At 41.5% G+C, this 26,485-nt stretch overlaps 1 protein-coding gene across 2 annotated transcripts in view; it reads right to left on the bottom strand.

Annotated features, from left to right (window-relative positions):
- Nucleotides 1-26,485, bottom strand: part of slc30a9 (solute carrier family 30 member 9) — a 100,589-nt gene that overhangs the window by 17,062 nt on the left and 57,042 nt on the right. For both annotated transcript variants that reach the window (XM_078216833.1, XM_078216842.1), the window contains exons 13-16: nucleotides 23,285-23,324; nucleotides 19,280-19,351; nucleotides 2,380-2,487; nucleotides 156-321 (exon numbers count right to left, since the gene is read on the bottom strand). In XM_078216833.1, the coding sequence (XP_078072959.1) occupies nucleotides 156-321; nucleotides 2,380-2,487; nucleotides 19,280-19,351; nucleotides 23,285-23,324 (386 nt within the window). The remainder of the gene's footprint in view (nucleotides 1-155; nucleotides 322-2,379; nucleotides 2,488-19,279; nucleotides 19,352-23,284; nucleotides 23,325-26,485) is intronic.

The following is a 26,485-nucleotide window of genomic DNA, read 5'->3' as shown; positions in this document are numbered from 1 at the left end:
GATCCTGCAGTAAACCACTGGGCGTATGCTTCCAGTCACAAAAAAAACCTCTGACCATCATCCTCTGCCTCCTGCTCTCTTGACTTCAAGATATATATTTTTTAAGCAGCCATTTAGGCCTTCCATATAGATAGCAGAGTAACCCACCCAGTTACCTTACTGAAGGGTCATTTTCCAAAAGTTCAGTGAGACTTTGTACATTCTCTGGCTCAATAGACCTCCCAATTAGAGCCTCGGTATTTGTGTAAATCAAGAACGTTGAAACTACACCCAGCAGTGTTCCAACACCAAGGGAGCCAATGCTGTCATAATAAGGATTACCTGAGTAAAGAAAGACACACAATGTGAGTAACTGCTTAAGCTGCTCAAAAGTATCAGCACCAAAACACAAACAATGCATATGTGTAAACATTTCAATTGTATATTTTGGCAACTTTTTAAAAGCAAATCAATAAACATATGTTGTCCATTTTCTGTATTTGCTGATTAGGATTGGAAGAGAAATAGGCTGCGTGAAGTTGCTTGTATATGTATAAAACATGGGGCAAATGAAAACTGTGAAGTACCAACATTAAAAAGAAATGAAAACAAAATTCTAGAAATACTCTGCAGATCAGGCAGCATCTGTGGAGAAAGAAACAGAATGTTTCATAATTGATGGTCTTTCATCAGAATTGAAGGAGGTTAGAGATGTGACAGGTTTTAAGCAAATACAGATGCAGGAACAAAAAGGGTCTGTTGACAAAAGGAACATAGGCATATGGCAAAGCAAAGAAACAAAGATAGGTCTAAAGGAGCTGGGTATGAATGACATCAGCAAAAGCAATAGCAACAGCTGTTGTCCAAAAAATGGGAGCAGTCATTATCACCCGAAAATGGCTTTCAAGTCCATAGATGCTACCTAACTGCTGAGTATTTCCAGAATTTTCTTTTTCTTAAATTTCAGATTTGCAACGTGTTTTTTTTTCCCCCACAAAGATACAGATACTGGTTCATAAATTAGCTATACTTTGAAAAAGTAATGTTTTACGATTTACAAATATTTAGTTCATCATAGGCAATTAAAGCACAAGATCAGGCTATGAAAAATAACATTGTCTCAAGAACTTAATATTCTACCCTCATTATTCATCACCAGGATAGCCTTTACTTCAAAATTTTAAAAAATCTTGATTTATCATCTATCAATTTTTATATTTTTCCAGATCACTAAATGGACAACAGACTTCATGCTTCCAGTGGGAAGGCCCTGGTCACTAGAGGTATAAATCAGAAGTGTTACCAAAGAAACATAAATAAGCTACTGCTGCATCATTTAATAAGTTGTATAGAACAGCAGGATAAGAATGTCAATTTTTTAAAAATAGGTTTGGTACAACTTCACAATGAAATGTAAACAGTCATGTAAACTGAAGCATAAGGTTATTTTGTTTCATTTCAACTTTTAAAGGTAGCACATCTGAAAATATACTGAATCAACAGAAACACTTCCGTAGAATTAAAATTAAAGATACAGTAATTTACACATTGATTCCTCACATTTTTCTAATTTAACAGGCGGCTGCTGAGGCCCCAACCTCTCTCTTGTCATACAGTCCTTCTACCTTCCTTTAGGGCATTCTTCAAAATCTACTTTTTTGACCAAGTTTTCTATTCTCTAACATCTCATGTGACTCAATGTTAGACTTGGTAAAAATCATACGAAGCCTTTAGGGATGTTTTACTGCCTTAAAAAACACCATATAAATTTGACAAAAAGGTCATTAAAAGCATCCGTTCAATGTTTGAGGCTTCGGAATTAAATTGTTTGTGTATAGCTAGCAGTTGATTTGTAAGTCTTTAAATATTTCAGGAAAATTCGATTCAGAAAAGTTTTATTAGGTAAAAAAATTCAAGGACAATGGATATGTTTAAGGTGAAGGGAAAATTAAATTAAACTGGCAAATTAGGGCAACTCAATTTGGTTATAGAACTGCTAAACAAATTACCAATATGGGTGATGAAAAAGTTCAAATAAAAGGAATGGATGAATCCCTGTTAGCAAAATGGGACACATATTCGTTATCAAAATGGGCAGAACCCAACAGGCAGCTTTGAAAGAGAACATTGGGGAACCAACACAATCTTACCTAACAAATGTTACCCGTTTGTTACTTCCTTTGAGAATATAGACATGGATCTTAAAAGTATATTTTAACATACAACTGTATGGTTAAGTGCTAATGTAATTAATATTGATCTCTCCAAAGTATTTAACATAGCTCCCATGTGTAGCATATCTTTTTCACATGCATATAAAACAAGTCATATGCAATACATAACAGATCAATGAGAGATAAATGAATTGGTCATCAAGTGTTTATTTTAAAATTGTCTTACCAGTAAGAGACGTTAGCCCCATACAACCAGCTGCTAACACCACTCCTAATACAGCAGCTGCATCTTCCAACAGAACAACATTAGTGGTTGGATCGTGACCATGCACCACTAGGAAACAAATAGGGTTGCACGTTAATGGTCTGGAGGCTCAATGAGTAAGTTATCAGCTAAAACATGGAGAGACTTTATTTTAGAATAAGACAATTGCATTCATGGGATACCCTGAGTACACTAGTAAATATGAAAATAATAGACAGCGAGTATCATGCAGTAGTTCCAGGAGGTATGCAAATTACATCATATAACATTACAAAACAGTGGTCCAGTGGTAGCACTTTCATATCGGAGTAAAATTGGTGGGTTCAAGTGCCAAAAGACTGGAGCGCAAAGTCTATGGGGATATTTCAGTATTGTTTTGAAGTGCTTATTTGCGTGCCACTGTTGCTCAGTTTGTAGCATTCTTGCCCTAAATCATTAGGTCTGGACACAAGCTGCTCTGCAGGCTTGAGCACAAAATTCAAGGCCACCAGCCCGGTACAGTATTGAGGCAGTGCAGCATCATTAGAAGTGTCACCTTTTGGATGTGATGTTAAAATTGAGGATCCATCTGCCTTCTCAGGTGACATCATTTTGAAGACCAGGGAAGTTATCCCCAGTCTCTTGGCTAATGTTTCTTCTTCAATTAATGTCATAAAAAACAGATTATCTGCTGATCATCACAATGCTGTTTGAAAGCAGTTTGCTGTGCACTCATTGACTGCTGTACTTCCTACACAATGACTACTTCAAAAAGTGCTTCAATGGCTGTAAAGCTTGAGATGTCCACTGGCCATGAAAAGTGCTATATAAATGCAAATCTTTCTTTACTGAGAGTGCTGCACTAGGTGGATGTAAGAAGTGTTACTTTGATGCAAAGTGTGGGAGCTCTCCCTAGTGTCCTGACCAAAAGTTATTCAAACTACCATCAGTTTATCTGATCATCACTGTGCTGTGTGGTGCCTTGCTTGTGCAAATTGTCTGCCATGTTTTCTACAGTACAGCAGCCATTACATTTCAAAAATACTTCACAAGCTATAAAATGTCTTGCAAAAAAACAGGTGCAAAGTCACTATCCTATTTGATCAGAAATATTTCCAAATATTAGTTTACAGAAAATCATGCACAAGGTGGAATTTCGAAGCTGTTTTACTGAATCTAGGTACTTTATTTTACTAGCAGAGCTGGACTGTGTGCAGCTGTTCATCAGTTTCAAACTGAAAGGAATGGTTCCTGGCTGGGAAAGTAATCAACAAGCCACTTAATCTGTAAAAATTTGGCATCCTGTTAAATGCATCTGCTCTATTTGCCTCATCTAGCTGTGTGGTTGCCTTGATTTGTTCCATTCCAAAGACTCGAGTTGAGAAGTTTCAACTGAATTCTTTATTGAATTTCTTCATGATTATCTTAAACTTGTAACACCTAGTTTTAGACTCTCCACCATTCAAACATCTTTGCATACACCATTAAGTTTTCATAATTTTCAATACCTCTATCAAGTCACATCTCAGCCTTTCTTTTCTAGAATTAGGAGCCACAAGTTAACACGTCCTGGTGTGGTTATAGAACCTTAGTTCCAGCATCATTCTTGTAAATCTCTCCCTCATCCCCCCCCCACCACTTTTTTTCTGTGCCTCTGCATCCTTTTGGTTATATGGAAACTAGAACTGCACAATATATATTATGGAAATTAATTTTGATTAAACACTATACTTGGTAAAATCACTAATAACGCTTTGTGCTCCTGTTGGATGGTAGGAATGCATATTTGGAAATTGCAGTCTGTTGCCAACTTTCTATTCATTACTTTTAAGAAGCAACACATTTACACTTAAAATGTTTTACAATGCAAATACAAAAGCCAGAACTGGTTGACAAGAGAGGAAAATAGCGGTGCTCAAGTTTCTGTGGATGCAAAGGCCATATGTTATAGTGGTTACCATCGAAATAGTAAGCCAGAGGTCTGGACTAATGAACCAGAAGATGCAAGTTCAAATTCCACCATGGCAGTTTGGAAATTTGAATTCAGTTGAAATTAATAGCCTGCATCAGTAAAAGTGACCATTTAGCTATTAAACTGCCATTGAAACCCATCTGATCCTTTAAGGAAGGAAAGCTGCCAATGTTGCCCGATACGGCATAGAGGTTCCTCCAGTTCAACACCAATACAGTAACTGTTCTCTGAAGTGCCTAACAACTGGGCAAATTTCCACTTTCAAAGGGCTAATGATACCCACATCCCAAGAATTGAAATTTAAAAAAATATGCCGACAGGTTAACTGCGAGGTTCAATGGTGGAAGCGTGGCCAAGGGGTGGAGCCCAATTGTTCATTAGCTATGCACTAATTTCACATAAGCACGTAATTGGGTCATTTTCCCACATGACTAATTAGTTCCTATTGCACTCAATACAGCCATATCCAAACACTGACAGATTCTAATGCCCACCCCCACACAAAAGCAAATATTCCTCAAGACTTCATTCTGACTTCCAGTTTTGAAGGTCCCTCTCAGTACTTACAAATCCATAGACCACAATCCTGGGCAAACCATTCCAATATCCCCAATGGGAGAACCTTTCCTTCAACTGTTCTGCGCTCCCAAAACCAAACATTTCCACACCATAAACCTCAACCTCCAACAACATGGAGGAAGGTAGGAACTTTTCCCCAATCTAGTACTGCAAGACTCATTAGTGTTAGAGTCTTTGATAATCGAATTTGGTTGAGCATTCATTTTAGGAGACCATCTGACAACCATGTCAAGAAAAGCAGATTGAGCAGAGGGCTAAACATCTGCTTTTTCGTTTTGCGTTAATATGAATGCTTGGCTGAATGCCATGGAAAATGGAATCAGCCCTATAGACAATGTTGACATAGCTTACACAAGGTTCGCTGGCACAGTGGTTAGCAATGCTGCCTCACAGTACCAGGGACTTGGGTTCAATTCTGGCCTCGAGCGTCTGTGTGGAGTTTGCACGTTCTCTCAGTGTTTGCATGGGTTTCCTCCAGGTGCTCCGCTTTCCTCCCACACTCGAAAGATGTGTGGGTTAGGTTGAGTGGCCATGCCAAAATGACCCATAGTGTCAGGGGATTAGCAGAGTAAATACATGTCTTAACAGGATTTGGGCCTGGATGGGATTGTCATCGGTGCAGGCTCGATGGGCCAAATGACCTCCTTCTGCACTGTATGGATTCTATGATTCTCGGATGCTAACTTTGCTTGATTGAAATCTTGTAATAAATTGACCTTTGAAGATATGTTTCAGTGTTTGTATTTATTTACACAAGATTAAGGGGAGTGAAGAGAATTAGCACTTTTTGTAATTGATACTATGAATGGCAGGGTGTGGCTGACACTGAGATTTTAAGAGATGTGTTTATAGATTTTCAGTATGTTTATGTTGTCAGTTTCAGGAGCCTTTCAAGGACTTGCCAATGGCTCATTGGTTCTGTACATAGTGGATACCGCAATTGTGGGAATGGAGGATGGATGGTTGCGGGCGAGGTGAGGCGAGAGGAATTAATATTCATGATTACAATTGGGTCAACATTGACTGTAGGGGGTGAGGACCTTAAAACGATCACTATTACTAAAGAGGTAGTGCTGGGTAGGCCAATGGGACTAAAGGTAGACAAGTCCCCTGGTCCGGATGGAATGCATCCCAGGGTACTAAAAGAAACGGCAGAAGTAATAGCAAATGCATTAGTTGTAATTTATCAAAATTCACTGGACTCTGGGGAGGTGCCAGCTGATTGGAAAACAGCTAATGTAACGCCACTGTTTAAAAAAGGAGGTAGAAAAAAAGGAGGTAGACAAAAGGCAGGTAACTACAGGCCGGTTAGCTTAACATCCGTAGTTGTGAAAATGCTGGAATCTATCATTAAGGAAGAAATAGCAGGACACCTGGAAAAGGATGGTTCAATCAAACAGACACAGCATGGATTCATGAAGGGAAAGTCATGTTTGACTACTTTACTGGAATTATTTGAGGATATAACGAGTGCGGTTGACAGAGGGGAACCGGTGGATGTGGTGTATTTAGATTTCCAGAAGGCATTTGATAAGTTGCCTCACAAAAGGTTGCTGCATAAGATAAAGGTACACTGAGTTGGGGGTAAAGTGTTAGCATGGACTGAGGATTGGCTATCTAACAGAAAGCAGAGAGTCGGAATAAATGGGTGCTTTTCCGGTTGGCAATCAGTGACGTGGTGTGCCGCAGGGATCGGTGCTGGGGCCTCAACTATTTACCATATACATAGACGATCTGGAGGAGGGGACCAAGTGTAGGGTAACAAAGTTTGCGGATGACACAAAGATGAGTGGGAAAGCAAATTGCGTGGAGGACACAGTCTGCAGAGAGATTTCAATAGGCTCAGTGAGTGGGCAAGGATCTGGCAGATGGAGTATAACGTTGGTAAGTGTGAGGTTATCCACTTTGGAAGGAATAATAGTAAAATGGACTTCTATTTAAACGGTGAAAAATTACAACATGCTACTGTGCAGAGGGACCTGGTGGTCCTTGTACATGAATCACAAAAACTCAGCTTGCAGGTGTAGCAGGTAATCAAGGCGGCAAATCGAATGTTGGCCTTTATCGTGAGAGGGATGGAGTATAAAAACAGGGAGGTCATACTGCAACTGTACAGGGTACTGGTGAGGCCGCACCTAGAGTACTGTGTACAATTTTGGTCCCCTTATTTAAGAAAGAATATATTAGCTTTGGAGGGGGTACAGAGAAGGTTCACCAGGTTGATTCCGGAGATGAGGGGGTTAGCTTATGAGGAGGTTAGCTTATGAGGAGAGATTGAGTAGACTGGGCCTGTACTCATTGGAGTTTAGACGGTTGAGGGGAGATCTTATAGAGACATATAAGATAATGAAGGGGCTAGACAGGGTAGAAGCAGTGAGGTTATTTCCACTTACAATGGAAACAAGAACTAGGGGGCATAGCCTCAAAATACAGGGGAGTCAATTTAGAACAGAGTTGAGGAGGAACTTCTTCTCCCAGAGGGTAGTGAATCTTTGGAATTCTCTGCCCAATGAAGCAGTAGAGGCTACCCCGTTAAATGTGTTTAAGTCACAGATAGATAGATTTTTAACCATTAAGGGAATTAAGGGTTATGGAGAGCGGGTGGGTAAGTGGAACTGAACCCACTATCAGATCAGCCATGATCTTATTGAATGGCGGAGCAGACTTGAGGGGCTAGATGGCCTACTCCTGCTCCTATTTCTTATGTTATGTTCTTAAATGGACACAGGCTTTTTACACTGCCAGATTTACCATCTCCCTCCAGAAGTAGCAGGTTTATTTCCAGGCCATGTCTACCTCCCCGTCATAGAAAAGGGCGAGGGGATTCCTCCAAGGTGGAGAAAGGATCACAAGAGTTGGAAAAATTCCCAACTCCTGTGCTTTACATTCCTGAATAAAACTCCAGTCTTTGATTCAAATTTACTTGGATCAAAGTCATTACCACCCTATTTTTTTTTGTTAAATGGGGTGTGAGCATTTGTTGCCGTTCTCAAATTGAGAAGATGATGGGCTGCCTTCTTGAACCACTGCAGTTCATCTGGTATAGCTACACCCATGGTATTGTTAAGGAGTTCCAGGATTTTTGCGGGGGGGGGGGGGAACACACCAACTTAAGTTCTCCTGTGTCTACTTTCATTGTCCTTCAAGGTGGTAGAGCTTTGGATGATTGTCCCCAATTAATTATTTTTGCAGTACTTATCTTTTTCCATAGCTAACTTAAACCTCATGATACTGTGATCACTTTCCTCTATTCATCTACATCTTTGCCTGTAGTTGATGGCCTAGAAAATACAACCAAATAGGACAATGACACCTTTATTAATTCTTAGTTCTAACCAAATAGATTTGGTCTGTGATACCTTTAAACATCCTTTTTCTCCAGCAGTGGAATATCCTCTTCAACCAATAACTTGCCTCCTTTCTTTCCTGAATACCTTGCATCCAGGTCTCTTTTTTGAGCCAGTTGTTATTAGCACAAATTTTGTATTTTCATATAACTATCTGCACCTGAAACTTATGAATCTTATTCTTACATTTGTGCTCAGTAAATCTAATTTAGACTTATTGCATTTATCTTACTCTGACTCACCTAATGCCTTACTACTTCTTCCCCCAGTATTACCCTTCTCAATTTTTTGCGCACCTCATTTGTCCTCTCTCCTATTTCCCACTTACCAGCAAGTTAGTTTAAACCTTTGCCACTAGTCCCAGCTCTGTTCAGGTGCAACACATCTGGCCTGTAAAGATCTCAGTTGAGGATTCTAAAGCCCTCTCTCCTGCATAATCTGTCCAGCCACACCCCTCATCTATCACCCGGTTTCGATACTCATTAGCACGTGGACTGAGTAATCTGGAGAATACTACCTCTGAGGTCCTACTTGCTGATTGATTTCCCAACTCCCTGAAATCTGCCTGCAGGACCACATTTCTATGTTGTTGCTACTCATATGGACAACAATTTCTGGCTGTTCACCCTCCCACCTTAAGTGTACTCTGCAGCTTCTCAGCAACACCCTTGACCCTGCCACCAGGAAGACAAAATATCATCTGGGATTCATGTCTGTCCCTTTAATGATAGAATTCTCCATCACTATTGCTTTCCCAGTCTTCCTCCTGTGCCTTTATACACCTGTGCCAGTCATGTGTAATAATTTGTAATAATAAGTTGTCGTGATGGGAGATTTTAATTTCCCAAATATTGATTGGAATCTCCCGAGAGTAAGGGGTGTAGATGGGGAGGAGTTTGTTAGGTGTGTTCAGGAGGGTTTCTTGACACAGTGTGTAGATAAGCCTACAAGAGAGGCTGTACTTGATTTGGTATTGGGAAATGAACCTGGTCAGGTGTCAGATCTCTCAGTGGGAGAGCATTTTGGAGATAGTGATCATAATTCTATCTCCTTTACAATAGCATTGGAGAGAGGTAGGATCAGACAAGTTAGAAAAATGTTTAATTGGAGTATGGGGAATTATGAGGCCATCAGGCAGGAAATTGGAGGCTTAAATTTGAAAGAGGTTTTCTCAGGGAAATGTACGGAAGAAATGTGGCAAATTTTCAGGGAATATTTGTCTGGAGTTCTGCATAGCAACGTTCCAATGAGACAGGGAAGTTATGGTAGATTACAGGAACCGTGGTGTACAAAGGCTGTAATGAATCTAGTCAAGAAGAAAAGAAAAGCTTACAAAAGGTTCAGGGAGCTAGGTAATGTTAGAGATCTTGAAGAGTATATGGCTAATAGGAAGGATCTTAAGAAGGAAATTAGGAGAGCCAGAAGGGGTCATGAGAAGGCCTTGGCAGGCAGGATTAAGGAAAACCCCAAGGCATTCTACAAGTATGTGAAGAGCAAGAGGATAAGACGTGAAAGAATAGGACCCATCAAGTGTGACGGTGGAAAAGTTTGTATGGAAGAAATAGCAGAGGTACTTAATGAATACTTTACTTCAGTATTCACTATGGGAAAGGATCTTGGTGGTTGTAGTGCAGACTTGCAGCGGACTGAAAAGCTTGAGCATGTAGATATTAAGAAAGAGGATGTGTTGCAGCTTTTGAAAAGCATCAAGTTAGATAAGTCGCCGGGACCGGATGAGATGTACCTCAGGCTACTGTGGGAGGCGAGGGAGGAGATTGCTGAGCCTCTGGCGATGATCTTTGCATCATCAGTGGAGACGGGAGAGGTTCCAGAGGATTGCGGATGTTGTTCCTTTATTCAAGAAAGGGAGTAGAGATAGCCCTGGAAATTATAGACCAGTGAGTCTAACCTCAGTGGTTGGTAAGTTGATGAAGATCCTGACAGGCAGGATTTATGAACATTTGGAGAGGTATAATATGATTGTCAGCATGGCTTTGTCAAAGGCAGATCATGCCTTGCGAGCCTGATTGAATTTTTTGAGGATGTGACGAAACACATGGATGAAGGAAGAGCAGTAGATGTAGTATATATGGACTTCAGCAAGGCATTTGATAAGGTGCCCCATGCAAGGCTTATTGAGAAAGTGAGGGGGCATGGGATCCAAGGGGACATTGCTTTGTGGATCCAGAACTGGCTTGCCCACAGAAGGCAAAGAGTGGTTATAGATGGGTCATATTCTGCATGGAGGTCGGTCACCAGTGGAGTGCCCCAGGGATCTGTTCTGGGACCCTTACCATAGAACCATAGAAAATTACAGCTCAGAAACAGTCCTTTTGGCCCTTCTTGTCTGTGCCAAACCATCTTTTGCCTCGTCCCACTGACCTGCACTTGGACCATATCCCTCCACACCCCTCCCATCCATGAACCCGTCCAAGTTTTTCTTAAATGTTAAAAGTGACCCCTTTATCCGGCATTTACCACTTTATCCGGCAGCTCATTCCACACTCCCACCACACTCTGCGTGAAGAAGCCCCCCCCTAATATTCCCTTTAAACTTTTCTCCTTTCACTCTTAACCCATGCCCTCTGTTTTTTTTCTCCCCTAACCTCAGTGGAAAAAGCCTGCTTGCATTCACTCTATCTATACCCATCAAAATCTTATACACCTCTATCAAATCTCCCCTCATTCTTCTGCGCTCCAAGGAATAAAGTCCCAACCTATTCAATCTCTCTCTGTAACTCAGCTTCTCAAGTCCCGGCAACATCCTTGTGAACCTTCTCTGCACTCTATCAATCTTATTTACATCCTTCCTGTAACTAGGTGACCAAAACTGTACACGATACTCTAAATTTGACCTCACCAATGCCTTATATAACCTTACCATAACATTCCAACTTTTATACTCGATACTCCGATTTATAAAGGCCAATGTACCAAAGGCACTCTTTACAACCCTATCCACCTGTGACATCACTTTTAGGGAATTCTGTACCTGTATTCCTAGATCCCTCTGTTCAACTGCACTCTTCAGAGTTCTACCATTTACCCTGTACGTTCTACTTTGATTTGTCCTTCCAAAGTACAATATCTCACACTTGTCTGCGTTAAATTCCATTTGCCATTTTTCAGCCCATTCTTCCAGTTGGTCCAAATCCCTCTGCAAGCTTTGAAAGCCTTCCTCAATGTCCACTACACCTCCAATCTTTGTATCATCAGCAAATTTGCTGATCCAATTTACCACATTATCATCCAGATCTTACTCTTCGTGATTTTTATAAATGACCTGGATGAGGAAGTGGAGGGATGGGTTGGTAAGTTTGCTGGTGACACAAAGGTTGGAGGTGTTGTGGATAGTGTGGAGGGATGTCAGAAGTTGCAGCGAGACATTGATAGGTTGCAAGACTGGGCGGAGAATTGGCAGATGGAGCTCAACCCAGATAAGTGTGAGGTGGTTCATTTTGGCAGGTCAAATAGAATGGCGGAATATAATATTAATGGTAGGACTCTTGGCAGAGTGGAAGATCAGAAGGATCTTGGGGTCCGAGTTCATAGGACGCTCAAAGCAGCTGTGCAGGTTGAGGCTGTGGTTAAGAAGGCGTATGGTGTACTGGCCTTCATCAATCGAGGAATTGAGTTTAGGAGTCGTGAGATAATGTTGCAGCTATATAGGACCCTGGTCAGACCCCACTTGGAGTACTGTGCTCAGTTCTGGTCGCCTCATTACAGGAAGGATGTGGAAGCCATAGAAAGGGTGTAGAGGAGATTTACAAGTATGTTGCCTGGGTTGGGGAGCATGCCTTATGAGGATAGGTTGAGTGAGCTCGGCCTTTTCTCTTTGGAGAGACGAAGGATGAGGGGTGACCTGATAGAGGTGTATAAGATGTTGAGAGGTATTGATTGGGTGGATTGGAAGGCTTTTTCACAGGCTGAAATGGTTGCCACAAGATGACACAGGTTTAAGGTGCTGGGGAGTAGGTACAGAGGAGATGTCAGGCGTAAGTTTTTCACTCAAAGGGTGGTGGGTGCGTGGAATGGGCTGCCAGCAACGGTGGTGGAGGCGGATTCAAAGAACAAAGAACAATACAGCACAGGAACAGGCCCTTCGGCCCTCCAAGCCCGCGCCGCTCCCCGGTCCAGGATTGAATCCTGAATCCAGGATCCCCGCCCAATTTTCCAGCCTATCTACATACCAATATCCTATCCACCGAGCTGTCCCTCACAGCTACGATGCTTTGTTCATTACAATCTATTAACTCACCCCCACCCCCCCATTCCAGACCATGTGATCTCCAGGGAGAGGCGAAAACCCAGAGTGAAAAACCCCAGGGCCAATATGGGGAAAAAAAATCTGGGAAATTCCTCTCCGACCCCCTGAGGCGATCGAAACGAGTCCAGGAGATCACAATGGCCCTGATCGGGAAATGCTTCCCAACCCTAGTCATTTCCACTTCCACGAACACCATATGAATTCCCTGCCCCCGAGACAGGTTCCCAACTATCCGCAGTCTTGCTCTGTACTGGCACCAGCAAGATGATCATAGAATGAAGCCTTGAAACGAGAAACAAGGAACAATTAGCCCGCGCCGCTCCCTGGTCCAGACTAGACCACTCTTTTGTATCCCTCCATTCCCACTCCGTTCATATAGCTGTCGAGATAAGTCTTAAACGTTCCCAGTGTGTCCGCCTCCACCACCTTGCCCGGCAACACATTCCAGGCCCCCACGACCCTCTGTGTGAAATATGTCCTTCTGATATCTGTGTTAAACCTCCCCCCCTTCACCTTGAACCTATGACCCCTCGTGAACGTCACCACCGACCCGGGGAAAAGCTTCCCACCGTTCACCCTATCTATGCCTTTCATAATTTTATACACCTCTATTAAGTCTCCCCTCATCCTCCGTCTTTCCAAGGAGAACAACCCCAGTTTCCCCAATCTCTCCTCATAACCAAGCCCCTCCATACCAGGCAACATCCTGGTAAACCTCCTCTGTACTCTCTCCAAAGCCTCCACGTCCTTCTGGTAGTGTGGCGACCAGAACTGGACGCAGTATTCCAAATGCGGCCGAACCAACGTTCTATACATCTGCAACATCAGACCCCAACTCTTATACTCTATGCCCCGTCCTATAAAGGCAAGCATGCCATATGCCTTCTTCACCACCTTCTCCACCTGTGACGTCACCTTCAAAGATCTGTGGACTTGCACACCCAGGTCCCTCTGCGTCTCTACACCCTTTATGGTTCTTCCATTTATCGTGTAGCTCCTCCCTACATTATTCCCACCAAAATGCATCACTTCGCATTTATCAGGATTGAACTCCATCTGCCATTTCCTTGCCCAAATTTCCAGCCTATCTATATCCTTCTGTAGCCTCTGACAATGTTCCTCACTATCTGCAAGTCCTGCCAGTTTTGTGTCGTCCGCAAACTTACTGATCACCCCAGTTACTCCTTCTTCCAGATCATTTATATAAATCACAAACAGCAGAGGTCCCAATACAGAGCCCTGCGGTACACCACTAGTCACAGGCCTCCAGCCGGAAAAAGACCCTTCCACTACCACCCTCTGTCTTCTATGACCAAGCCAGTTCTCCACCCATCTAGCCACCTCCCCCTTTATCCCATGAGATCCAACCTTTTTCACTAGCCTACCATGAGGGACTTTGTCAAACGCTTTACTAAAGTCCATATAGACAACATCCACGGCCCTTCCTTCGTCAACCATTTTGGTCACTTCTTCAAAAAACACCACCAGGTTAGTGAGGCATGACCTCCCTCTCACAAAACCATGCTGACGATCGTTAATGAGTTTATTCCTTTCTAAATGCGCATACATCCTATCTCTAAGAACCTTCTCCAACAACTTCCCCACCACGGATGTCAAGCTCACCGGCCTATAATTACCCGGGTTATCCTTCCTACCCTTCTTAAATAACGGGACCACATTGGCTATCCTCCAATCCTCTGGGACCTCACCTGTGTCCAGTGACGAGACAAAGATTTGCGTCAGAGGCCCAACGATTTCACCTCTCGTCTCCCTGAGCAGCCTTGGATAGATTCCATCAGGCCCTGGGGATTTGTCAGTCTTTATATTCTCTAACAAACCTAACACCTCCTCCTTTGTAATGGAGATTTTCTCCAACGGTTCAACACTCCCCTCCGAGACGATTCGATAGGGTCTTTTAAGAGACTTTTAGATAAGTACATGGAACTTAGTAAGATAGAGGGTTATAGGTAAGCCTAGTAATCGCTAAGGTAGGGACATGTTCAGCACAACTTTGTGCTGTAGTTTTTCTATGTTTCTATGGTGCTGTGGACTTGGATATGGTTGCACTGCCTAGAGGAAGCACTCTCATCAATATTCAAAAGTGAATACTAGTTGGTGAGCGAGATGCATTCAGGGCGCACCTACACTACCTGCCTGGTCCACTTCGACAGCCTGTCAGTAACGCATTCCCTCCTCGTCCAGAAGTGCGCTATCCATAAAACCCTCGTAGAGTTATAGAAACACTAGTGCAGAAGGAGGCCATTCGGCCTATCGAGCCTGCACCAACAACAATCCCATGCAGGCCCTACCGCATATATTTGCCTTGCTAATTCCCAACACTATGGGACAATTTACCATGGTCAATCAACTTAACCCACACATCTTTTAACTGTGGGAGGAAACTGGGGCACCGGAGGAAAACCAAGCACTGGAGGAGACCCACGAAGACACCGGGAGAATGTGCAAACTCTACACACAGTCACCCAAGGCTAGAATTGAACCTGGGTCCCTGACGCTGTGAGGCAGCAGTGCTAACCACTATGCCACCCCCAACCTGACAGATGCACTGTACTGATGTTGGCTTCTGTTGCAGCTTTGATATCTTAAGCTCAAAACATCCTGCATATGTGGTTGTCCACAAGATGTGCCTGGGAGTTCCCACAGAGAACTGGATGTGCATTTCACAGGATATTTCTCTATATGGCACTTTTCAAATGCCTTTTAAAAGCATAAGTACACCATCGTGTCAACCTTGGTTCAGTTGATAGCACACTGAATCACAAGATTCCAGGTTCAAGCCACAGGAATCTAAAGCCCTTCCACTCCTGCACCATCACTACAGCCGCACATTCATCTGCTCCATTTTTCTATTTCTATACTCATTATCACGTGGACTGGGAGCAATCCAGAGATCACTACATCCTGCTTGCTTGTTGCTTTCTCGCCAAAATCTGCTTGCAGGACCTCACCCATTCAATTCCTGAAAAAGAGAGACACATCCAAGCGCTTTGTCTTGCACTTAGCAGAACACTTCGCAAGAATACCAATACAAGGGAGAAATCAACAATTTAGACTTTAATATGTGCTCATTGGTTGACAAGTGGACATAGGTTGGACAAAACGTTGAGATGATAATGCATCAGTTGATGTGCATTCTGCCAAGCATTGTTTGAAATTTAAACCAGGCAGCTTGATCCCAATTGGTAAAGGCATTGTTCTGAGGAATGCATCAGCGAATGGCAGTCACTTTTGTTTAGCTAAAACAGGCACGATGCATGTACATGCTCTTTACGCCTGAAAAGAACAGGGCCCTGTGCACTAATATATGTAGCTTCTAGAAGATGCAAATGTGCCACGCTGAGAGCCCGACAATCTTAAATTGGTTGTCAATGTAATTCTTAACACAAGATTATTCAGCAAATGCTGTCCAATCGTGGAATCACATCTCATGTTGGACACTGTTTTGAGTTTTGCAAGCACTGGCTGGTTGTACCTTGCCCGTTGTGAACAGTGGAAGAGACACTTTCTTCTCATATGGTATAAACTGTTTTTTTCCCATTACATTGGTATTTTTGTGAAGTGTCCTGATAAATGCAAGACAAAAAGCTTCAACATGACTATTACTGAAAAAAAAGAGACAACTTCTGTTTTTCCCCACATTGAAGAATTAATTGGTCTGTGATTGCTTGAATCTTTGTCATCCTTTTTGAAAATGGACACCATATTGCCTATTTCCAAGTTACCAAAATGTCCCCAGTATTCATTGATTCCTTTATAATGACCAATATCTCCCAAATCTCCTCCTTTGGCTTTCCTAACCCTCTGTAAATTCCATCTATCCTTGACTGAATCTTCCATCTCATTTATACAGAAATTTATTAATTCTACTTGGATATTCAGATACAATCCATGCTACTCAGGGAGTCTTGCCGTGTAAATACCTGAAGGAATAAAAAAGACTGATACCGTGACATTTTATGCTTATCCTCTGTTTCATCATCATTTGCCTAGAATTCCCATATGTTCTTTGCTACCCCCTTTGATAACACAAAAAAATTTATTGCTCTATATCTGTAGCAATGCTTGTTCCCTAGATTCCTCTATTCAATCTTCAAATCTGTTTCTGTATGTTTCTATACTCTTCACTATTCTCTTGATACAAGATGGTTCTTCCTAATGCAATTCTAATTTGTTAATCCATTTAGAGTTGTAGTACTTAGTACAGGCTTCATGATCCTCAAATATAGCTATACTACACACGAAACATAAAAAGAACAACTTTGAATTTGCACTAAAATTGACAGAGAAAATAGCAATTGGCACATATCCAAATTGCTGATGTGCATTTCTGACAGGTGAGGCTACATGTTGAGAGCATGAACTTCCAAAACGACTCCAAGCCCTTATATGAATGGGTTACTTTAAACAGACTTATTAACAGAGACACTGTGGGGATTAATACGAATTAAAGGTGGCGTTCAAAAAAATTTCACATTTACTTTATATTTCGTCAAATAATTTTGTCACAGGCTACTCTCAGTTTTATGATATGCAATGTCTTAATCCTGTACAATAATCCGCTTATGTCACTAAATTATCCAGGTCTTTCAGTAACTATTTTGCCTTACCCGCAAAGATGGACAAAGTAAAATGACAAATGTAAATTAAATAGTATTTATGTCTTGAGCGCATAATGTCTGTAAGGTCATGCATTAAGGTAGGTGCATTTTAATATTTACACAGTAATGAAAATAATTGATATACACAATCTACAATGACAGTATCAATACCTGTGTGAAATTCACAATGTGTTACAAATACTGCTCTTTATAAATCATTTCTTCATCTATCACAACTCGACAGCAGTTTTTAATTTGCTCAACCTTGCCCTTACTTTTTGATCCCCAGCAAAAAAATCCCTCATATCTTGTTCACTCTTTCTGATATCGTCCCCAAATTCAAATTTAAGAGAATATATTCACATATCACTGGCTATCTATGATCAGATTTGTCTGGTGCTTTAGGGTCAAAAATTAAGTTTCTGACTGCATGTTTTCGCCATCACAAAACCCACCCCAACTACTATCACTCCTGAGTCCCATAGTAGTTCGGATGGGGTGGGAGACAGTGGGAGCAGGGAGGTGCTGTGGATTGTTGATGTGAGAAGTAGAATGTGCCTAGAATGTCAATGAAACTGGCTGAGGCAGTGCATTGTGATTATAACATTTCAGTCATGTCAAGGCCTTGAAAAAAGCTAAGAATCATCAATAAAATTCCCCAAAATATGATCTAAAATAAGAGCATCTTAATCTGCTGATTTTTTTAAAAAGTGCAAGGAATGAGAACATTGCAGGCAATGCCTGCATTTGTTGTCCATCCCTAAAAATGTCCTCAAGATGGTGGTGGGGCGCCTTCTTGACTCACTTGCACTCCATCTGGTGTAGGCACATTCATAGAGTCAGACACTTTAGGAACATTTAAGCGATCATTGGATAGGCACATGGAGCACACCAGGATGATAGGGAGTGGGATAGCTTGATCTTGGTTTCAGATAAAGCTCGGCACAACATCGTGGGCCGAAGGGCCTGTGCTGTACTGTTCTATGTTCTATAGTGCTGTTAGGGAGTTCCAGAATTTTAACCCAGTGATTGTGAAGTCAGGATGCTGTATGACTTGGAAGGGAACTAGCAGGTGATGGTGATTCCATGCAGCTGTTACCCTTGTCCTTCTAGGTAAGAGGTCATAGGTTTGGATGTGCTGTTGAACAAGGCCTGGCAACTTGCTGTAGTCCATCTTGTATATGGTGCACAGTTTCCACTCTGGACCTGTGGTAGAGGGAATTAACATTTAAGGTAGTAAAAGAGGGTGCTGATCAAGCAGGCTGCTTTACTCTGGACAGTACTGAGCTTGGAGTGCTGATGGAGCTCCATTCATCCAGGAAATTGAGAGAGAATGCCCTTGATTACCTGACTTGTGCGCTGTAGATGGTGGGCAGACTTTGGGGAGTTAGAAAGTGAGCTATTCACCCCAGAATTTCCAACCTCTGACCTGCTCTTGTAGCCACAGTATTTATATGACAGGGTCTAGTGAAATTTCTGGTCAATGGTAATCCCCAGGATATGGGGAGTCTTGCAATGCTAATGTAATGGAATGTCATGGGGAGATGTTAGGTTCTCTTGGAGTGGGGCTATTGCCTGCCACTTGTGTGGCACAAATGTTACTTGCCAACGATCAACCCAAGCCTCAATGTTCTCTAGGTCTTGTTGTATTTAACTACAAGCTACTTCACTATCCCAGGAGTCACAAACGATACTGAAGACTGTTTAATCATCAATGAACATTCCTATTTCTGACCTTATGATTGAGGGACAGTCATAGATGAAGAAACTAAAGGTCATTTCCAGTTTATTGTTATTAGACCTTTTGTATTTCCTCTTCTATCCATTAAAATATTCATCTACCGCACAAGTCCAGCTGGGAAATTTGAAAGATGTGAAGGATCTCACGTGGAACCAGAAGAATGACATGTGGAAGATTTGCTTTCATTTTAATCGGTGTCAATATTGAGTAGAGTATGAACTGTGCATTAATTTCTCCCTCCCACACCCATTCAAACTCAGCTTTATGGAAAACTGCCCTGCACATATCCTGCTAACATGATGTTTCATATACTTGCAGAGCAGTTGGGAGTTTTGTTTTAAATAAAACTTTGCTCACCATACTGATAGAAGGTTATTCCTTTAGCTCGAGCACTCTTTCGGAGTTCATTTACTGCCACTAAAAGTGTTGCTGTAAGGAGGTTACAACAGAATTATGTTAGCAACAAAACTTTATCCATGGAAAGGTTTATAGATGTTATCATTATGTGAAAATCAAAACGATAGGCAAACAGCACTCCATTTCAAAGGCAAACAGTAACTTTATTTCAAAGACTAAGCCAAAAGATGATGAAAAAGAATAAAACAGTCAAATCATAGAGGTTTACAGCATGGAAACAGACCCTTCAACCCAAATTGTCCATGCCCCTAAGCTAATCCCAATTGCCTGCGTTTGGCCCATAACCCTCTATATCAATCTTACCCGTGTAACTGTTTAAAAGCTTTTTAAAAAACAAAATTGTACCCGCCTCTACTACTACCTCTGGCAGCTTATTCCAGACACTCACCACCGTGAGAAAAAATTGCCCCTCTGGACCCTTTTGTATCTCTCCCCTCTCACAAACCTATGCCCTCTAGTTTTAGACTACCCTACCTTTGAGAAAAGGATGTTGACTATCCAGCTGATCTATGCCCCTCATTATTTTAGACCTCTATAAGATCACCCCGAAGCCTCTTACACTCCAGAGAAAAAAGTCCCAGTCTATCCAGCCTCTCCTTATAACTCAATCCATCAAGGCTCGGTAGCATCCCAGTAAATCTTTTCTGCACTCTTTCTAGTTTAATAATATCCTTTCTATAATAGGGTGACCAGAACTGTACACAGTATTCCAAGTGTGGCCTTACCAATGTCTTGTACAACTTCAACAAGACATTCCAACTCCTGTATTCAATGTTCTGACCAATTATTCCAACCATTATTCATGTAAATTGAGTCTGTGTCTTTATAAGCTCTGTTTGTGAACCAACCATTATTCATGTAAATTGAGTCTGTGTCTTTATAAGCTCTGTTTGTGAACAGAATTCCCACTCACCTGAAGAAGGGGCTTAGAGCTCCGAAAGCTTGTGTGGCTTTTGCTACCAAATAAACCTGTTGGACTTTAACCTGGTGTTGTTAAACTTCTTACTGTGTTTACCCCAGTCCAACGCCGGCATCTCCACATCCTGACCAATGAAACCAAGCATGCTGAATGCCTTCTTCACCACTCTGTCCACCTGTGACTCCACTGTCAAGGAGGTATGAACCTGTACCCCTAGATCTCTTTGTTCTGTAACTCTCCGCAACGCCCTACCATTAACTGAGTAAGTCCTGCCCTGGTCCGACCTCCTAAAAGGCATCACCTCACATTTATCCAAATTAAACTCCATCTGCCATTCGTCAGCCCACTGGCCCAATTCATCAAAATCCTGTTGCAATCCCAGATAACCTTCTTCACTGTGCACTATGCCACCAATCTTGGTGTCATCTGCAAACTTACTAACCATGCCGACTCAATTCTCATCCAATTCTATTGAGTTCTCACTGGTGAGAAAACTAAAACAAATTGAGCATAGTCAATAATTGTATTTATAAAGTAGGAAGATAAGCAGGATATTTAGGCTCAATGGCCAAGTTTACAAAATATTCCTAGTTTAGATTAACAACTGGACCAGTTTTTAAAAATCTTGACTTATGGCTGCTTAAAATGTTTTTCAAGGCAACCTGAACAAAAAGGAGATGCTTTAAATTTGTAAAGATTTTTGGTTTCATGTTAAGTGAGATTTGGATACAAATTAGTTCTGTTCCTAATAGATCAAATGTTTCTTTTTTATTTATTCATGGGATGCATACTTCGCAAGCTAGGCCAGCATTTATTGCCCATCCCTAATTGTCTTTTATGAGCTGCTGCAGTCCAAGGTGCAGGTAGACCTGCAGTGCCGTGAAGGAGGTAGTTCCAAGATTTTGACTCAATGACAGTGAAGGAATGGTGATACATTTCCAAGTCAGGATGGTGTTGGAAGGGAACATCCAGATGGTGCTGCGCCCACGCATTTGTGCCCTTGTCCTTCCAAATGGTAGTGGTCATGCTGCCAAAGGAGCTTTGGTGAATTCCTGCTGTGCATCTTGTGGATGATACACACTGCTGCCTCTATCCAGTGGTAGAGGGAGTGGTTTGTGGATGTTGTGCCAATCAAGCGGGCTGCTGTGTCCTGAAAGGTGTCAAATTGTAAACAGTACAATTGAATACAGGAGTTGGGACGACTTGTTGAAGTTGTACAAGGCATTGGTAAGGCCACACTTGGAATATTGTGTACAGTTCTGGTCACCCTATTATAGAAAGTATATTATTAAACTAGATAGAGTGCAGAAAAGATTTACTAGGATGTTATCAGGATTTGATGGTTGAGTTATCAGGAGAGGCTGGATAAACTGACACCTTTTTCCCCTGGAGCATAGGAGGCTTAGGGGTGATCTTATAGAGATCTATAAAATAATGAGGTACATAGATAAGGTAGATAGTCAACATCTTTTCCAAAGATAGAGGAGTCTAAAACTAGAGGGCATAGGTTTAAGGTGAGGGGGGAGAGATACAAAAGGGTCCAGAGGGGCAATTTGTTTCACTCAGTGTGGTGACTGTCTGGAACGAGCTGCCAGAGGCAGTAGTATAGGCGGGTAAAACTGGGCGGCATGAACAAGTTGGGCCGAAGGGCCAGTTTCCATGCTGTAAACCTTTATGATTCTAAGCTCCGATTTCCTCCCACAATCTAAAAGACGTGCTAATTACGTCTATTGGCCATTCTAAATTCTCCCTCAGTGTACCCGAACAGGTGCTGGAGTGTGACAACAAGGGAATTTTCATAACACTTCATTGCAGTGTTAATGTAAGCCTACTTGTGACACTAATAAATAATTTTTTTTTAAATTACATATTGCATCACACTCCTGACTTGTGCCTTCCAGGTGGTGGACAGGCTTTGGGGAGTCTGGAGGTGAGTGACTTACAGCAGAATTCCTAGCCTTTGACCTGTTCTTGTATTAACAATATTTATATGCGTAGTTCAGTTCCTTTTCTGGTCAATGGTAAAGTTTAATGTTTAAAACCCAGTTTTGGATTGAATGTTAAATAATTAATATTAGGACCTCAGGAACTCTGGTGGGAAAATTTAGACAGGATACTTTCATTGAATGTCAAGGGGCAATGGCTAGATTCTCTCTTGTTGGAGATGGTTAATGCCTGGAACTTGTGTGGTGGGGATGTTACTTGCCACTTGGTCAGCCCAAGCCTGGATATCGTCCAGGTCTTACTGCATACAGACATGGGCTGCTTCAGTATCTGAGGAATCACAATGATGAACATTGTTCAGTGATGATTACACATCACTTCCGACCACATGATGGAAGGTCATTGACGAAGCAGATGAAGATAGTTATACCTAGCACACTATCTTGAGGAACTCCTGCAGTTAAATCCTGTAACAGAGATAATTGACCTCCAACAACCACAACCATCTTCCTTTGTGCTAAGTATGACTCCAACCTGAGAGTTTTCATCCAGATTCCAGCTTTGCCATGGCTCCTTGATAGCATACTCAGTCAAATGCTGCCTTGGAATCAACAGCAGTCAATCTCATCTCTAGAGTTCAGCTTTTACCCATGTTTACCAATGAACTAAGGAGCTAAGTGATCCCAAACTTAGCATCAGAGAGCAGGTCATTGCCAAGCAAGTGCCGCTTGATTGCACTGTTGATGGCCCCTTCCACCACTTTACCGATGACCAAGAGTAGAGATGGGTCAGTAATTGGCCTGGTTGGATTTGTCCTCCTTTGTCTGTACAGGACATACCTGGGCAACTTTCTACATTGTAGTAATTAAATGTAGTTAAATAGTGAACTAAGGGATGGTTTGGCAGAATCCAAATAAAACATCAATTACAAGTTTCACAAAAGGAGTGTGCACACATGCATGCTTGGAAAGTTATTTTGAAAAGAACAGAAAAAGAAACAAGGCAGGTTTATCTTATTAATACCACCATGGATGAAAATGGAGAGAGGACATCATGGCAGTAACCCAAATCAGTGTTCCTACCTCCTTCAGATACTAATGAACCAGCCAGGATAAAATATGCCTGAAAAACATAATTTAAACAGTAAATAAATGCAAAAACGAATTAAGAGTACCCAACATACCCAAATCCTATGTTATTAATTATTTAACATTCAATCCAAAACTGGGTTTTAAACATTAAAAATATGAAAACAAAATAATCCAGTTGTACAGCACTTTGTTTCAGTCAACATGTTCCATCAGACAAGCTAGAATTCAAACTCATCATTAGGACCTCAGGAACTCTGGTTCTTGACAAACTCTGGGACTCCCGCGCATGTGCCAGCCAGAAACTGGCCACACATTCGTGGTTTGTTTTTTTCAAAAAACATTCTTCAGGCCAGGCACCAACCTGTGCACCTGCGCAGAAGGGAAGAGAAAATTGCATGAAATGGCAGGTCAGAAGACCCAATACACAGCATCATTGTGGTGAATGTCTCTAAGGGAGAAGGATAACAGGGAGAAGGTGCCAAACCAGAGAGAGGTTCCAAATAGAAATTCGAGGTAAGGGGCAAAGCCAGGGCATAGACATAAGTCCCATTAAATTAGAAAGAGCAGAGAAATAGGCTCTGCAGTAAGAAAGAGCTGTAAGATCTAAAATTGTGCTTGGAAGGTGAAACCCAAGTGTACCCAGAGATCCAGAGGAAAGGAATCTGAAAGGCTTTCAATCTTATTTTCCTAGGTGGATCATTGTTGAAACTGTCCGACTGGGAGCAACCTTTGGAGAGGATTCCCCGGCGCAATCTTCAAAAGGTCCAGATTGGAAACCCTCGTAAAATGAGTTTTGGAGAGACCGGTTGGCTCACAACGGAAGAAACATCTGGATGGATTTTGAGAAATTCATGGAATCTGCTTTGGTTGCTTCGGTCATCTATTGTGTAGTGCGGTGTACCAAAAACAGAAAATGCTGGAAAATCCCAGCAGGTCTGACAGCATCCATGCAGAGAGAATAGAGCCATCGTGACTCGATTCTCTCTTCACAAATGCTGTCAGACCAGCTGAGATTTTCCAGCATTTTCTGTTTGTGTTGCAGATTCCAGCATCCGCAGTATTTTACTTTTATCCATGTGTAATGCGCTGTAGCTGACCACTTTACCTGTTAATTCACACGCACCTCGTGATTGCTTGACTATGAGAGTATAAAATGGATATTGTAAATTGTTTCATCTTTTAGAATTTATGTTTAACTCATGGAACCGTGGGGCTTTATTCACTTAGTAAGTGTCTTGAATCTCAAACTCTTTCTACTTCAAACAAATTATTATTGGTCCCTAAGTGATCTCCTCCCATGACCAGGGGTCTGACCAAGGATCATAACAATCACGAAGAATTAAAAGCCTTTGTATTAAATTTAGGTTTTGAGTGGGTTATCAACATCCATTAAAAGGGATTTCAGTCAGACAGTACTTGCTAATAAATTCAACAAAGGCAGCAAAAAAAAAAAAAATTAAAATCTTTGCTTGTTCTAGCATTGAAAATGCACATACCATAAAGAAAATGGGAGTCAAGGTATTCTTGTTAAACTAAAATCCAGTTAAATTCAAAAATACTTAAAAACATGCTGATTTTCATGTAACTAACTGAAAGATAGAGGGTGTTACAACAGATACTTCAGAATTCAAATTGACCAGCCAGCCGTGGGCAGCACTGTAGCACAGTACTCAGCACTGCTGCCTCACAGCACCAGTGACCTGGGTTCAATTCTGGCCTTGGGTAACTGTTTGTGTGGAATTTGCACACTCTCACGTCTGCATGGGTTTCATCTGTGCGCTCTGGTTTCCTCCCACACTCCAAAGATGTGCTGGTTAGGTCAATTGGCCATGTTAAATTGCCCCTTGGTGTCAGGGGGACTAGCATGGTAAACACATGGGGTTACCAGGATAGTGTTGGGTGGGATTATAGTTGGTGCAGGCTCGATGGGCTGAATGGCCTTGTTCTGCACTGTAGGGATATGATTTATGTCACATGTATTGGGATACACTGAAAAGTATCGTTCTTTGCATGCTCTGCAGACAAAACATACCATTCATGGAGTACATAAGGAAAAAGGATAGGGTGCAGAATTGTGTTGCAGTTACAGATTCTATGATTCTAATCCCCAGAGCATAAAACATATGATGCAATGAATTTTTCAGTGTTACATTCTAAATCTCTCAAGCATATGTGTAACTATTATGTATGCAATTGATGATCATAATAGGTACTTTTGAATGTTTAATTCCCATGAAAGTCAATAAATGCTTTTCATTCCTATTATCTTGTGTGGAATACCATTTTTGAAGCTAGAACATTACAAATTTTAATTTCTCATTACAGGTGGACTAAATTCCAAAGGAAGGATAGACATTTTGTTCCTCCTCACAAGGAAGGAAAGGGAAAAATAGTTTGGCAACACATCAACTTGAGTCACTATCACATATCTATTGGAGCACAACACAGTTCTCAAAGCAGACTTGCGCCTCTCTGTCAACTCAAGTAGAATGATGATTAGTACAGGAATATTTTTTGAATGAATGGGAAAAGGGCATAAAGGAATGGAGGGGGGGTGATGCTGAAATCAACAGGCTACTGCCAGCTCAGTTTACGAGTATCCACCAAAATCAGTTACTGATATTTATATACAGGACTCGTGTGTTATCTGCCTGTTTACAAAGCTGCAGTACACAGATCAGCCCCAACCTGGAACAGAGCATCAGCTCCTTAAGGTCAGTGAGGTTACTTTGCAATGCACATAAATCATCCTTCAACTTGTGCATAAGGTAATTTAATTAAAATGGTAAATCTATGAAGGTAAAATAATTCATGTATTTGGTACAAGGTGCATTTATGCATATATAGTTATAAAACATCTAACAGAAAATTAGAACACACTAATTGAAGCACATTTTCTCAGATGGAATAATGTCTATCTTCATGATTAGCGTTCAGATGATCAATTCTGCTCATTGGCATTTTAATTCAGACAAAATTATCAACACTCAATATTGTTACAAAAATGTATATGAAGATCAATTGGTTACTGTAATAACTGAAAACTTCATGATCAGGCTGGCACATAAAGGTAGAAGACAGTACTTCCAAATTAAAGCTAATAGTTTTAATACGTGAGGAAGCTGACTGGGAATCTCTTTCCAAATACTGAGGCAGTTTAGCAGATTCTTACTCAGGCACTGCTGAAAATCT

Source organism: Mustelus asterias, chromosome 1 (genome assembly GCF_964213995.1).
Source record: "Mustelus asterias chromosome 1, sMusAst1.hap1.1, whole genome shotgun sequence".
Taxonomy (NCBI): Eukaryota; Metazoa; Chordata; class Chondrichthyes; order Carcharhiniformes; family Triakidae; genus Mustelus; species Mustelus asterias.
Note: the sequence above shows the minus strand (reverse complement) of the source record. Positions and strands in the feature narration are given on the sequence as shown.